This window comes from Carassius gibelio, chromosome B1 (genome assembly GCF_023724105.1).
Source record: "Carassius gibelio isolate Cgi1373 ecotype wild population from Czech Republic chromosome B1, carGib1.2-hapl.c, whole genome shotgun sequence".
In the NCBI taxonomy this organism is placed as follows: Eukaryota; Metazoa; Chordata; class Actinopteri; order Cypriniformes; family Cyprinidae; genus Carassius; species Carassius gibelio.
The window spans coordinates 4,870,044-4,887,039 of NC_068396.1; the positions used below are offsets into that span (position 1 = coordinate 4,870,044).

Below are 16,996 nucleotides of genomic sequence, written 5' to 3' on the forward strand. Positions count from 1 at the left end.
TTCACTACAGTAAAGAGTGTGACAGCTTCACTCGGGTGTTCAGAAGGTAAGCTAACATATATAATGGCCGAGGAGGATACTCAAAGCACACACTCCCGCAGAAGTGCTGCACAAGGATGCGTTCAGGACTCGTCTCTCTCTCTCTTTCTCCTCTCCATAAGGAGTCACGATAGCCCCTTTGACTGTACGGAGGGAGGAGCTCTAGTGAAGTGAAGCTCCAGCACAAGCTCATTCACTGGGCAGATCGTGAGGCTGGAGAATCTGCCTCCTCGACACCTTCAGTAAGAAACCGCTGGGGTCAGGCGCTCTCCGAAGCGACGCGGACAGTTGAATATTAATTACAGACTTTTAGTTTCGGCCACTGGACTAGCTGAACACTGAAACGTGGAGCCCAAGAAATGCGGGCGCAAAATATCTGAACATCGCGACTGGACACGTAAATGAATAATCAAACAACCCACTGCGCGATGGAGAGCTCAGGGCAAGTTGGATCTGGACTTGTTCCATGCGTCTTTTTGCGCGGTGGGCTCTTCCGTGCCAGGGAAGCCTTTTGAGAAGTCCAGGCGTCCGGTTTGTGCTACAAAACTGGGTGGTTTTGTTTGATCCACAAAGCACAGATAACTTGGCCAAGCGGAGCTACAAAGACTCCTGCGCTGCGTAATTTGGGTAAGAGAGGTTTACTAATGACACATCCAAAGTCAAAGCAGTGTGATTATTTTAGTGTCGGTGTCGACCGAAAGTGTTTAGGTTTAATGCTAGGTGGAAGCCTATTACAGCAGATGCCATGGATTATGTATCATTAAACATTTGTTTTAGGACATACAGGTTGGCACGATGCCTAGACCGCAAAATGCACATCACTTGTTTCTCCTTCGAGCAGTTATTTTCTAATGCACCTTCCGTTACTATATATATATATATATATATATATATATATATATATATATATATATATATATATATATATATATATATATATATATATATATATATATATATATGAAACCGAACGCATTGCAAAAGTACAATAGACAGTGCTAATGTAACACTGACTCCTGTGATCTCAAGGTATATAAACCCTTATAAGGTTTAATGTACTTATATTTTCTCATTCCCTGCAAATGCAGTCCCTGTAAATGAAACTCATGTGACTTCATTGTGATGTAGTCGTCTGCAGCACAGATGCTCGCCTTCAAAGTCACATTTACACAAAGGCATAGACACACACACTCACAAGTGTTCAGGCAGACATACCTACACACAGAAGTCCTCATTTAATGTCTGGAGAGACAGAGTTTGCAGCACACTCTCTAAAAGCCCACGAGAAATAGATGTGCAGTCCACATTAAATCTGTTGTTATGTGTAGAGAGGTTTCAAACTGTGACTAAGATGTTGAAGTTATTAAACTTTTATTTTAATAAATGCAAGACATTGTGCAAATACACAGACAGATAGGATTAATGTGAAGAATTAATTAGTCTGAACTTTTTTAAATTGAAAACACATAGCATTTAGGTATCATGTTTAGTAGCTTAACTGGCTGAGTGTGACGCTAGCGACATCAAGGTCATGGGTTTGATTCCCAGGGAACATACAGTGCAAACCTATTAAATGTAAATTGAAAGTGCATACATGTTAGTACAAGTCTTTTATTGAATGCATTTTCCTTTTAAAGAAAGGATTATTAATAAATTTCAGATTGATGTCATACTTGTTTGGATTTCTTTTTGAGGTTGACCACAGTTATTTAACATGAATGTATGCAATGCTTTTTTCATACTCTAACATGTTCTTTTCTGACACACCTGCCACTTTGGATGTTTTACTGCACTTTTAATTGGACAGCATGTTTTGCATGTGTCAAATAACTCCAAACTGAGACAAATTTGTGATCTTAAACTGTTAAAATAATAGTTCTCTTATGCATTAGAAAAACAATTTATGTTCATAGTTCTTAAAATAACCTTTTTTTATTCTTAGTGTGAATGATATTTCAATAATCTGAGGATCCATAAATAACCTTTTGTGCAATAGAAATGTTCTATGGATGTTAAAGGTTCTTCATTTCATTAAGGAACCTTTATTTTTAAGAGTGTGGAAAACTGTTGCAACTGCACTGTAGGAGATGATTAAATCACCAATATCATCAGTCTAATGATTTTTGACTATCTTAGAAGTAAAAAAGAGGGATTTTACATGCATGTGCAATTGTAAAATCAATCAAACATGGCGGTTAAACTGTATAGTTTTATTAACAGTGAAGGCTAAACCCACTATGACACTCAATATCGAGTGGGCGAGTTTATTAGCTTCACAGGACTGTGTGCCTTTTCTTTCGCCTCTGTTCTTATATGTGGGTGTTGTGGCGTCTCCCTGGGGCGAGAACATCATTTCCTCCATAGTGCCACAGACACAATGAAGGGGCCATCTGCGCTAGTCCACTGATTTGTGCAGGGTAAAATGGAGCGTCACTGATTCGCTCATCCCTTTGCCCCAAGCCCAGTGTACACTCTTTCTCTTCATCTCTCCATCCCTCATTCCCTTGCACTGGATGTTATGGTCCCCCAGTGGCATGCTGCGGATGCAACCTGCAACAATCTGTTGGAGGTTACTTCCCTTTATTGAGAGCTGTGCGCTTACATGCTCAACACGGACACAAACAACACTGGTGTGTCAAAACAAGCTGGGAATCCTACATCGGATCTTGATACCTGGCTACATCTCATCTCAAGTGATCGATGTGTGCAATTTAATCAAGTTACCTTTTTTCAGTGCTTTATACAATAAGGAGTGTTTCAAAGCAGCTTCACAGTAAAAAGCAAGAAAATAACGATTAATGATGCAAGCGTGATCTAATATGATAAGGCAGCCCTTCAGAAGACAGTAGCTTCATTATTCTCAATTCAGATCAGTGTGGATTCAGGTGGATTCACACTGAATTGAATTTAACTGAATAATGACACTGAACTGAATTGTGAAGTTCATCAATTAGGAAATAAGTCCAAGTTAGCTAAATGCAGCTCTAAAAAATGCAATAGTGATGTTATTCAGTTCAAATCAGTTCAATATTGATTCAGTTCAGTTTAATAAATGTTGACTTTGCAAAATGCATCAATTATAAAAAATAAGAAAAAAAAATTCTAAATCATCACTACAGTAGACAATATTGTCAGCATAATTCAGTTAATAATTCATAATTCAGACTGAATTGAGCTGAATAATGACACTGAACTGAATCAACACTGTGCAAAATTCATCAATTGCGAAAGAAGTTCAACTCAGCTATAAGCAATTCAACAGAAGACAGTACTGTCCTTACTCAGCTTGAATCATTTCAGTTCAGTAACTTTGTAACGTTCATCAATTAAGAAACAAGTTAAATTCAGCTGTATGCAGCTCTACAGACGGCAATAATGCTGATATTCAGCTTGAGTCAGTTGATTCAGTTTAGTTCAATAATAGTGTCGATACTGCAGAATTAAACAAATAAATTCAATTCAACTATACAACAGCCCTACAGAAGACACAGTGTAATTATTCAGCTCAATCCAGTTTATTAACCCTCTGAAGTCGATTAACGCGTTATGAGGCATTTTCTCCTGATAACCCCAAAAAAACTCAGATCAATCGAATCTGTAAAGGGTCTACTTTGAAATATTATGAAGTTTTAAATAACAATATACAATACTATACCATTCAAAAGTTTGATGTAAATAATAAATGTAAAAAAATAAATGTAACTGGAACAAATGTAACACAATGCTCTTTTTTCAATGTATCCCCCATAAAAAATAAAAAATAAAAAATAATAAAAAAAAAATAAATAAAAAAAACATGAAATAAATATATATAATCAGCTATTTTCAACATTAATAATAATAATAATTATGATGATAATAATAACAATAAAGGTGTTAGTCAGATTTTATTGTTCCTAATAAACTGTTTAACTGCTCCCCCAAGTAGATATTAAATTATGTTGTGGGATAATTAAATATATATTTTAAATGTCTACAAACATAAAATGATATACATGTATTTTGTTCTCACATTCTTTCTTGTAACTCTTCTCTCTCAGTGACACAGCTGACTGAACGGCTCATTATGCAGCTCATTATGCAGCTCATTATGCAGGCCTTTGTGTTCTCAGGTGTACATCACAACGATATTTGATGATATTTAACTCGCATATGACTTTTACCAACGTAAAACAAAAGGTAAAAGGCATATGACTTTTACCAACAAAAAGTGTCTTAGAAAATTTAAATCAATATATTGTTTTGTGTAAGTGAGTAAACAATATGATTTTCATTTCATTTAGAATGAGAAATTCCAGGCTACAAGCTCCAGTTCTCAAAAGTCCCGGGAACCAATGTTCTGTATGTGTTTCATTGCCATATTAAAATAGTACCAAGTAATGTAAAACAGCATTGTAATAAGGACTAAATTTTTAGTGCTGCTTATCTGATCGAATGCTTTAAAGTGCTGAAGGTGGTTGCAGGGGCATTGCTTTGGGCGCTAAGTTCAGAGTTTTGTTATACTGGATTTCTCTGTGGTTGCTAAGGTGTTCTGAATAGTTGCTAGGTGGCTGTTTACTGGCCCAAGTTTAAAGAGCCCTTTTTCATATCTCTTGAAATGGCTCGGGTCCTTCCCTCAATAACCGTCTGGAATGCTTTTTTATTTATTTATTTTTTTTTTTTATCGACCACCTGGTGAATAGCATAAGTCTAATTGCTTCGGAAAAAGTAATAGCACCCAACTTGACTCCTTCATGATTGTAATTTGTGCTGGATGAGTTATATGCCATATTTTAGTACTTAGAGTTTAAACAAACCCTTGACCCATGTATGAGCAATAGTAGTAATAACGCTCTCCATGCTACTAACAACTAGTTTTAACTTTGTTTGAAAGAAATGGATCTCTAGTATCTGTCTGTTGATGAAAACGACACTGAGAAAATTAAATCATCGATCTTCTTTCCCTGCTTTGAGATAATGGTTGCCCTTGTAAATAAATGTGAGTCTCTCTAGTGGATACACATTGTGCAGTTCAGATTTATTTGAGTCTGGATAACATTGAAATCCTTTTTTTTTTTTTTTTTTTTTTTTTTTTTTTGTCCAAATTGGGAGAAACGCTGGAGGAAGGAGCAACTGCAGATAGTTTTATTACAGAATTACTTTGAAAATGTACAGAATAACTTCTACTGTAATAGAAGTTAAGAATAATAATTCTACTGTATTTTAAAGTAGTAGATAGTTAATTTCATGCATGTATTAATTAAAAATAATATTTGTTAAATTAGTTTAGCAAAAAGTATTATTATTATTTTAATAATCATTGGAATATTTTTTTTCTAATGTTCAATTGAATGTGTTGCTTGTTTATATGCAATTGTGAAATTTATACATAGTATAATATAAATATTGCTTACTGTTAATGTTAATTAATCTATTATTGCTAATGATGGATACCTTATTGTAAAGCATTACTGCATTTTCTCTTTAGAATTTTTTTTTTCTTTCAAGTAAACTAATGTCATAGCAGAGCAAAAGTTGGAAGATAATCCTGCTAAACAAGTTAGTTAGTTAAAGTCAACATATTTACATCTTCCATAATAACTTTGCTTCCTGAATAATATCACACGTTTAATGGCACACAATGTGCAAAATAATCTTCTGACTTAAGAATAAATCTAGCTTTAAATGCAATAAAAGAAAAAGGGCTGAAAAGCTGTTAAAAGTGATGATTGTTTTATTAAATGATTACATCTCTGTAATATCTTCTGCATTTATCTCATTAGCCACAGTCATTTTCATAAGCTTCAGGCAAACTGAATTCACAGAGCTGAACGACGTGAACACTCATATGATTCATCTAGAAATCCAGCGCTATATAAATTGAATATGTCAACTCTGTGTCAGACCCACTGCTGTCATTTTTCCACATCATTTGCTTTAGTGACCAGAGAAGTTATAAAAAGTTTTTAACAAGTCACGCACTTGCTTGAATACATGTAATCTAACACCATTTCAGACAGACTGATACTTTGTTTTTCATTAGAAAATATGAATGATGCTTATTTATGCAATATGATATTATGGTCTGCTTTTTAGTATTGCACAAAATCATTCAATCACTTAGCGCACTTCATAGCATGAGCAATAACAATAGCATGCGTTTTGCATCAAATTGTAATACTTTTGGTCAAGGGTTCGTTGAATACACTAACCCAAACTATAAGCAACAGAGATGCTTGACTTACTGTAGCATGTACCAATAAAATGGGATCACAGAAGCGTGGTCTATTTGAATAAACTCTAGTGAAGGGGAAAATCAAATGGAGAGCAGAAAAAGTGAGAACAACATCCTGTTGTGATGTTGATTTGCAGGGAGAGGTGCATCTGTTACATGCAGATGTTTGTTTGCGTGAGCATATCCGGTTTCAACCGATAGATCTAATGGCTTGATTTCCTGTGAAATAATTATAGCACATTTTTTTAGCAACACATTTGAAAGAAAGCCCACTGCACTACTTCTGCTCCTGCCTAGAAATGCATTCATTTTATATAGAGCAAAAGATAAATGTGATGTCCAGTGATGATCCATAGGATCCAAAACCTACAAAGGCATCATAAGTGCACTCAAAACACTAAGGTTGTTCCAAAATATTAACTACAACATTATGCTGCCTTCTAAGATAACTTTTTTTACCCAAATTCAAAGGAACCATTGATAGCATGGCAGAGAAAATTAAACAATAATGCCCTACAAGCAACTTGAGACAGAAGTGAGAGAAATTACAATAATAAATACACAAAAACGGCAAACTATATATAGTTGTAAAGTTGTGCTGATAACTTTACATACAATGTGCAAAATGATAATAACTGAAGAAAAAAAAAAGAGGAATCATGAAATGTGTTATTTATTGATTTTTATTTTGTAATGTCCTGAATAAGCTATTTCACATAACAGATGTTTACATATACTCCACAATACAAATAATAACTGAATTTATAAAAACGACTCATTTTATGATAGTTGTTCATGAGTCCCTTGTTGGTCCTGGGCAGTTAAACTGAAAAAATCTTCTAGCTCCTGCATGTTCTTTGGTTTTCCAGCAACTTCTGCATATTTGATGTTCATATATATAATTAATTTATTTATTTTCAGTGCTGTGTCTACTTCAGATAATAGACAACAAGATCACTCAGTGGGTTTTGAAACAGAGCCAAATTTTATTCATAAAAACGTCAAATGTTTCCGTTGTTTGGATCAAAATTATACATCCACCCTTTAAGGACAATGAAAACCCCAAATTATCCCATGTTATAACATTGGGTGTGGATATTAACTGGTCTGGCGCCTGAGTGTCCTGATCTTTTAACATTCTTGTATAATGGAAGCTCACTAGACCTAAATTATTCTACCTGGAATGAGGTTGCAACCCTAAACTGCGTTGTCATGTAGAAATGTCACGTTCGTCATGTTCACAGTCTGCGGACTGAAATGATTTGACACCAGCTTCACAGAAGACATGAGAGATAACACAATACTTGCAAAAGTCTAGGAAAATTAAAGTTGTATATGTCCTTTAAATAGCATATGGTAATCAGATTATGCAAATTTGTGGTTGGTTCAAACAATAGATTTGCTCCTGTGTGACAGGAACACAGCCACTGATTGCCATGCTTCATTGGTCAACCTTGTTCTGGTGGTGTTTCATTACTGATCAGATAAATAATAAATGACCACCCCTTAGAAATGTGTCCGAGACAGCCACCATTCTCTCAACCTGCTCAAGCAAGACAATGCCCACAAACAATACTTCACTGGGGATTGGATCAAATATAATTTCCTTTTTAAGAAGGTTAGAATCATGAGATCCTACTAAAATGTCAATGAGCTCCAGATATTAAAAAAAAAAAGAACCCAAGGAACTTTACTTTGCAATTTATAGTTAGTTGTGTAGAGATTATTTGTCTTTGAAAGATGCTTGTGTTGCTGTAGGCTTGGAAGCAATTGAAATTCAACATTGGAGGGTAAACCGCACATATGGGAGCGTACAAAAAATGGATTGCCTCAAAACAAAGGACACTGAATTGTGATGCCAAGATAAGATAGTAGAAGCAAGAAGCGCACACTATATTTCCTCTGTTATGGATATATGAAGCTCTCAGCCACAAACAAGTTCACTAGACTCATACAAAATAGCCTTGAGGGTTATTCTTCTTTACTTTAATTTATTTGAACATTTCACGGGACATATAACATCAAACAATGTCATCAAACATTCACCATGTGCTGCTCCGATGGATTCTTCTTCTGGGAGTCTGCATTGTTGTCAGTTTTTCAGAGGAACTGGCAACTTAGCATATGTATATATATATATATATATATATATATATATATATATATATATATATATATATATATATATGTGTGTGTGTGCATGATGTGGGGTGGATACAGTATTGATATTTGGATGTCTTCCATTCTCTCTGTCATGTGTCACTTCAGTTGGAACAAACAAGTTACTGTGTTTGTACATTGTGGAAAAGGATTTTTCGCAGTTGTAAATAAAACAAAGAGTATACTTTACAAGAAAATGTGATTTAATTCTTTGTCAAAATGTGTAAATTGCTATTTGTAATTAATAGGAAAATCTCTTAGTGAACTGAAGTGAAAAATACGTTTCTACACCAATCGTATGTATTCATTTATTTATGTAGTTGTCATCTATGAAATTCAAAGTTTGTCACCTGTTTAAGAACATAAAAGAACAAGAAAAATCACACATAAAATCTCTCTAATATCTCAATTGTTTCTCTTAGACATCATGGATGTGCGTACCATAAGATCTTTCCTATGATCAACTTGTTATTCCAAAAATAAATCAGAAACCTCAGAATGTATTTGAATTAAACAAAATGACAATAATTATTGAAAAGAATTACCAAAATAGATGTCTTTAATATTTCAGTTGTTTGACTGAGGTTTCCTGCTTTTTATTTTTGTAGTTTGAAAAAAGAACCAGTGCTATTAAAATTGTGCTTAGGATTGATGATGAAAAGACCAAGCCTTAGATTTCAATATAAACTTAAACAAATAAATATACCCGGAACAGACAAATTTTCTGAACAATTCAACCTTGAAAAAAAAAAAGAAAAAAAAAAAAAAGAAACAATTTTCTTCTTTAAAGGGGGGGTGAAATGCTATTTCATGCATACTGAGTTTTTTACACTGTTAAAGAGTTGGATTCCCATGATAAACATGGACAGAGTTTCAAAAATTAAGTTGTACGTTTTTTGTTCCCAAAATACTCCTTCTGGTTTGTCACAAGTTTCGGAAAGTTTTTTTCGAGTATGGCTCTGTGTGACGTTAGATGGAGCGGAATTTCCTTATATGGGTGCTAAGGGCACGTCTGCCGGAAGAGCGCGCGTTCCCGTAGAGCAGAGCAGAGACATTCACTGATCAGAGCGAGAGCGTCGCGAAAAGTCACAAAAGAAGTGTGTTTTTGGTTGCTAGGGCACGACAACCCTGCGCAGATTACCAAAAAAAAAAAAAAAAACAGCATTAAGGGACCAGTGGATGGAGTTTATTTTTACAGAGATGCTTGTTCACAAGGCCCAGTTTGACGACGGATTTGCGTATCGTTTATTTCTTAAGGATTATGCAATCCCAAGAAAAAAGGGTCACGATCGTGTGTTAGAACCGCAGGCGGTGAGTAAAACTGCTTCAAATATCTCTGCCTCCTTGTTAGTGCGTCCGCCTCCCATCGGAGACCCGGGTTCGAGCCCCGCTCGGAGCGAGTCGTTGCTGCTGCTGCTTTCGTTCAGTTTCAGCCTCTGGATCTGATTCTGGATCATAAATAAATGTCTGAATCTGACTGTAAGCCATGGTTTGTTTTGGATGATGGTTTTGTCCTCAAGGTAATGTCACAGCTTCCAAACGCTCTCGACGCAAAAGTCTACTCGCGCTCGTGATTCTTTAGCTCCGCCCACACGTCACACCTCCAGCCGGTCGTGTTTTTCCTGGAAAAATCGGTACAGACTATCTTTCTCTTATGAATATAATAAAACTAAAGACTTTTTGGAGTTATGAAGGATGCAGTACTACTCTATATGTACTCAAGATTAACAGGATATTGAGTGAAAACGAGCATTTCACCCCCCCTTTAAATGCTAAAAGAGAAAAGGCTAAGAAAGAAACAACTATTTTATTATTATTATTATTATTATTATTATTATTATTATTATTATTATTATTATTTTATTTGTTTATATAGTATATCCACATTTATTTTACAACTTCATATCCATTCTGTAGTCAACAATTGTGTCAATTGTTCTTATTTGGCTACATAAATGTTATACTGTGTTTTCTTGAGCAATCAGGGCATGCCATTATTGGGATTCTTTCCCTACAAGTGGATTTTAGATTATACAGTCTTTTTTCTCAGTATAGAAGAAGCCTTAAGCAAACATCTCCATTTGTTCTACATTTAATCTCCTTACTGTGTAGCAAGAGAAACAACTGAGAGATCAAAAAAATCTCATTTGTGATTTGTCTTTCCTATGGGATAGCCTATATGCTTTGGCTAACCATGCAAGAGAAAGCCAGGAAAATTTGCTGTATCAGGACAGATGTTCTGATTCCCCTCCAAGGATGTGTGGAGCGGGTCATACAGGCAGGTTGGGTGTAAACCTGAGGCATGAGAAGTCACGAGTCGAGCTCTATGTGCGTATGTGTGTATATAGATAGTTAAGTAGATGTATATTAGGTCCTGCTTAAATGCATGAGAGCGCAATATGTAGGCTTCACTGGCTTCTAATGGACCACAAATTCTCTCTTCACTGTCAGCCACACACTGCTTGCTAAAAATAGGAATGGGACCATGTATTTTTTTTTTTTTTGTCTTTGTCCTGTCATCTAGCATGACATACAAAGCATTCATATTCTCCACAGTTTTTGTAATCTTTTAATCTAATTTTATTTATGCCACCACCCCCTTCCACTGCCGTTCTACCTGCATCCTCAAGAGAGTTGAAAAAAACATCTTTGTTGTCTTCACACACTGTGTTTGCTCACAGCTGTCAGCGCACGCAGTCTGTCGGTGTCATGTGGCATGCCGGACCGTTCAATGTTTGATTTAATGTCAATACAACTGGGAAGCCTTTCATTCCTTGCAGATTCTCTAGGACTCTGGGGCGTTTTATGTTTCCGTTAATTTGCATGGAACTGTGCAATGTTGTTTAAATGGCATTATAATATAATGAAGAATAGTGTGTGGTTATTTTTCTTCAGTGGAAATGTATGAGGAAGAGGTTGCTCTGGGGATTTTTTTTTTTGTTCATGTAAATATCAACTTTGTCCTCGACGTGTCTCATAAAGTTAATTTGAAGACAAAAAAAAAAAAAAAAAAAAATCAAACAGAGATACAAATAAAACCATCTTTGACATTTAGCATATAGAATATACAGATATAAAGCAGACCAGATCATTTGGTCTTGGAAGAATTTTCATAGAATGTTCATTCAAATCTCTTTTGATTGCAGATTTTAGTATCATCTGAGCAAAACTGGATACAGTGTGAGAAGATGGTCTTCATCATGATCATCTCCCTCAGATATTTCTCCTGAAATCCTGAAATCTCCCAAAATAAGAAATTGACAACAAAGTAGTCATATGAATCATATGAATTTAACAATTCAGGTTCCTCACATATTCATTAAAGCATTTTTGAGACTTTTGATGAAGAATTATTTTGTCAAATGATTAGATTTGCAAAATATGTTATTATTTATTTATACATTTGTTTTCTTTAGGAGGCATAAATGCAGTCCAATAATTAATTGCATTAATTTGTTTACTTATTTTAATTATTTTTGAATAATATGATATATATAAAAAAATAAATAAATAGAAAAATGTATAAGACCATAAGAGTCGATGATTGCTCAAAAGAATAGTGCTGCTAAATAGTGATTAGTGAAAGATGCAATGAAAATACCATGGTGCTGAGTCAGCACAAAAATGCATGCACATGAAACATTAACGGTAATTCTGTTCCAGTAAAAAACCTGTTCTGATTAAGAACCTGTTCTTGGCTCCAACCCTACAAATAAGACAAAGGCAATTATTGAATGTTGAAGAGAAAATATATGTAACATTAATGTGGAAGAACCTTCCATTCAAATTAATTCTTAGACATAATTGTTTGCATAGCGAGATGATTAAAGGACACATATCTTAAAGCACACTAATCCACATGTTTGAGGTAACATGGTCGGGAAAGCCATTGTAATTATGCACAGAAAAATCTCACAGGATGTCTGTTGCTGAGGACTGATGTAAAGTTGTAAAGTAAAATATAGGCTATGCATGCATACACATGCTTTGCTTTACTGTGAAGAAAAAGAAAGAAAAAGTTGAGTTTGTTTGGTTGTTTGATCTACAAATTATGAGCGACATAAGCACAAGTCTGTCTCTTGATTAGAATGTAATTATTCCAGTAATTTTAGATACTTAATTATTTATCTAAGTATGTAATGTGATATAATTATCACTATTATCATCATCATCAGTGACGCAACTAAATTATTCATTTAGGAATATTACAGTGTTAGTTACCATATAAAATATTCTAGTGTTCCAGTGCAATAATAAAATGCATAATAATAATAATAATAATATGCAATAAAAATAATAATATACAATAATAAAATGCAAGGAAGAGGATGCTTTTAAAAGCTTAAAAAATTATAAACCTGTAAATATCTTTATTTAGGCACATTTTTTTTCGCTTGTTTATTTCATTAGATTCAGCATTGTGAACTTGCAATACTCCTCATAATTCTGTGTTATTTTATGAGATTGCTTAATGCACTAAGTAATTACCTTTCCTTCTCTCCCCCTGTGTTGTCTTTTTAGATACAAGGAAGAAAAAAAAAAAATGCTGGCCAGGATCATTTTTGTTTGCTCCTTTTTTGCTGGTGCTAGTTTTGGAGATACTGAGCCTAAGTCATTGTACGGTGGAGCTTGCACATCTTTGTGCAACTGTGAAGAGAAAGATGGACACTTGTACATGAACTGTGAAGACAGAAACATAAGCAAAATCTCAGATGTGAAGGTCCCATCAGATATGCCTTTGCATTTAAACCTGTATAAAAATGACTTGGTGGAATTACTTACAGAAGATATGGAGGCTTTCAAGAACGCCGTCACCTTACATCTTGGTTTAAACAGCATACAGGAGCTTGAACCTGGCGTTTTTAGTGCACTGGGATCCCTAAGAAAGCTGCACATAAACAGCAATTTCCTGGTCATGCTGAAGGAGGACACATTTCACGGTTTGGTAAATTTGGAATACCTTCAGGCTGACACCAACTTCATCCGGGTCGTGGAGCCTGGGGCCTTCAGCAAGCTTGTCCGTCTTAAAGTTCTGATCCTCAATGACAACTCCATTGAGTTCCTTCCAAGCAACATTTTCCGGTTTGTGCCTCTGACACATTTGGATCTGCGTGGGAACAAGCTGCAGACACTGCCGTACGTTGGTTTCCTGGAGCATATTGGTCGTATCATGGAGCTCCTGTTGGAGGACAATGACTGGATGTGCAATTGTGAAATCTTGCATTTGAAGGTCTGGATCGAGAACATGCGGGCACAGTCGTCTATCGGTGAGGTGGTTTGCAAAAAGCCTGAGGATCTTAGGGGCATTTCTTTGGCCAGAGTCAAAAGGGATTTACTTTGTCCCTCTCATGCTGACATCAATCTCGAAGAGCCATCAAAGTCTCTAGACATGGTGGTTACCCCATCCACTAAGGTTGTTCAGATACCGAATGTCAACGATGGCACAAAAGTACCCACACCTGCAAATGGCCTAGGGACATTTTGCGTGCCAATGTGCTCTTGTCCTCCCCAAAGCATGGGTTTCTTAATGCACTGCGAGGACCGAGGCATTCAAAGGATATCTGATATAGGTATTCTTGAACAAAGCCCAACCAAGCTGTTTTTGACAGGAAATATGATACAGCGACTTTTCAAGTATGACTTTGTGACGTACGACAGTCTGGAACTGCTCAATTTGGCGAACAACCAGATAGACTACATTGACAATGAAACCTTTCTGAGTTTGAGCAATTTGAAAAAACTGTACCTGAATGGAAACAGGATAGAGAAAATCTCAGCAACAATGTTTCTTGGCCTCCACAATTTGGAATACTTGTACTTGGAGCATAATGTCATCAAAGACATTGAGGCTGGATCGTTCAACCCTTTGACAAATCTAAAGCTTCTGTTCCTAAACAACAATCTGCTCAACACTCTCCCTGCACAGATATTTCGTAATGTGCCCTTGGTGAGATTGAACCTAAGGAAAAATGTCTTTATGCACTTACCGGTGAGTAATGTGTTGGACCAGCTCAATTATTTGGAGCAAATTTATCTTGAGGACAATCCCTGGGACTGCACTTGTGATTTAGTCAGCCTCAAACAGTGGGTGGAAAAGCTAAGCAAGGACACTGTAATGGGTACCATCTTATGCCACACCCCTCAAAAACTTTCTACTGCTGAGGTTAGAAACCTGAAGCATGATGTTCTCTGTCCTGGCTTGGTCACCTATAGGTCCTTACCGGGAGACACCAAGGATGCTATTGTAGCCACGCCTGCGACAGGAGTCAGCACCAGTGGCTTCTTCCGGTCTCTGACAGAAGCAGTGCCCCTATCGGTGCTCATCCTCAGTCTTCTCATCCTCTTCCTGACCTTCATTTTCTGTGCTGCAGGGATCATTGTGTTTGTGCTACACCGTCGGCGTAGACAGGCTAAGAAGAAACAAGCCGAGGAGCAACCTCGCGAAAGCAGTCCCATCCACCTGCACTACAGCATGTATGGCCAGAAGACCACCCACCACGTAACTGAAAGGCAAGGACCCGGCATGTATGACGAACCTTCTCGTAGCCCCATTGTTCAGGTATGCAGAAACCCTAGTTACTGCTCTCAGCACAAAGAATATGAGTTGGATGAGTACGACAGTGAGAAACCTAAGCATATCTGCCATAGCATCCTCGACAAGGAGAGCGACTCCCTCCTCACAGGACCCAACGTGAAGTTCAGGGCAGTCACCGACTACCCTGCTGAGTTTGTGAGTGTGGGAGATGCAAGCTCCTTGTACAAGAACATCTTAGAAAGGGAACGGGAGCTCCAACAGCTCAGCCTCAGTGAATATCTCAGGAAAAACATATCACAGCTACAACCAGTGGTGGACATGCAAGTCCCCAACCCCCACAAGGAGCTTAAACTAGTGGAGACTCTTGTTTATACAAGGCCACGGAAGGTCATGGTGGAACAGACTAAAAACGAGTACTTTGAACTCAAAGCCAACTTACATGCCGAACCAGACTATTTAGAAGTCTTAGAGCATCAAACGACTTTCAACTGAGCTAAGTACAATATATACTTTGATTTAACAAATGATACTCCAAGTGCCTTGACAGTTCATTCTGAGTTCTGATTAGCTCAAGAGATATAATAAAATGACATCAGAGTAGAGGCAATCCTCACGATACGATCATTTGACGTGGACACAACTTATTTCATGCGGACCTCTAACGTTAGCATTGCAGATGATGGATTATGCATTCTAACAAAATTTCGCACCGAAAAAGTCACAAACAGTTGTCTTTGGACAAGATTGGCTTTGATACCAGAACATTTGATGTGTATTGTGGTTAATGCATTCTCTTTGGTAGGAAAGACTAGTCACTAGTCACTTCACATTTCTATCTGTGTATCTCTTATTATGTACGTAACAGATCTTCAAGCACTGTTTATCTGTAGCAATGGAAGAAATTGTGTTCTATTTTTTTCTTTCTTTCTGTCATACAGAACATTTATGCTTAGTTAAATGATTCCCTGGTTTGCTAAGTTCTGAATTAAACATTCCCAACACAGTTTTTGTTCATTAAATATTAAATAATGGTTGTATTTGGCATGCAAGATGCCTGAAAATTGCATTTATTAATAAATAAGGCGTCATCAAGAGCGAGTAGCTTGCCAAACAGCTATTGTTTTGACCCTGAGGTCAGACTTTATGAGTGGGCTCATTTATCGTGCCTGAAATTGGCCTCTCACCTGGAATTCTCAACATGCCTGGAGAGTTTGTTCAGAAATCATGTCACACAGACCCACTTGCTCATTACCTCCACTGCTTCTGATATGGACAAAAACTCTGCTGGGCATCCTTGGAGAAAATGAAAAGAAAATAATTGCACTACTTAAAATACCATTTAAAGGTGGTTGATGACAATCACGTTGTTGGACCGCACAGTCTATGCCATTTTTCCCATTGGAAAACCAAGTAGTGTCTCTTCTAGGTTGTATAATAGTGTTGTTTAAAGTTCCTTTTGAAAACACAAATCATATCTGACTATTTTCTTTCAGCATGACAATTATGCAGGGTGTTTTGTCTTCATTATCTGGCTGGAGAAGAAAAGAAAATATATATATCTATATATGTATAGAGAAAATATGCACACAAATTATTGTGTTAAGCCTTGAATTGTTTTTCTGTGTGGGAGATCACCATAGCTTTATTTTGTACAAGTGTGGATGGTAGTTATTTATTCTGTATATTTGTACATAATTTAACATTTATATATGTTTGTGTGCCTTTAATGTGGTACCAATTAAGCTGTAAATAAAAAAAAATAAAAAAAAAATAGTGGATTGCAATAATATGGCAAGTAACACAAATAGCACAAGTAAATAAATAAATTAAATGAGGAAAAAACATAGAGGATTTTTTTATTTATTTGTTTTTTTGTTTGTTTGTTTGTTTATTAACAAAAATAGAAGAATCCTATTATATCATTGGTTTTCAACTGGTGGTTGACAGTTGATAGAATTTCACACAGCAGGGAAAAACAATGTTAAATGAAAGTAATTAAATGTTTCTATTCAATAATACACAATTAGGAGGATAGCCAACGAGTTTAA

The 16,996-nt window shown here is 36.1% G+C and overlaps 1 protein-coding gene across 1 annotated transcript; it reads left to right on the forward strand.

Moving 5' to 3' along the window:
* Positions 1–230: 230 nt before the first annotated feature.
* Positions 231–16,795, forward strand: slitrk6 (SLIT and NTRK-like family, member 6). The gene is made up of 2 exons (XM_052544956.1): positions 231–666; positions 12,935–16,795. Exon 2 carries the CDS (start codon positions 12,957–12,959, stop codon positions 15,438–15,440), a length of 2,484 nt encoding a protein of 827 aa, XP_052400916.1. The 5' UTR covers positions 231–666; positions 12,935–12,956; the 3' UTR covers positions 15,441–16,795.
* The last annotated feature ends 201 nt before the right edge of the window (positions 16,796–16,996 follow it).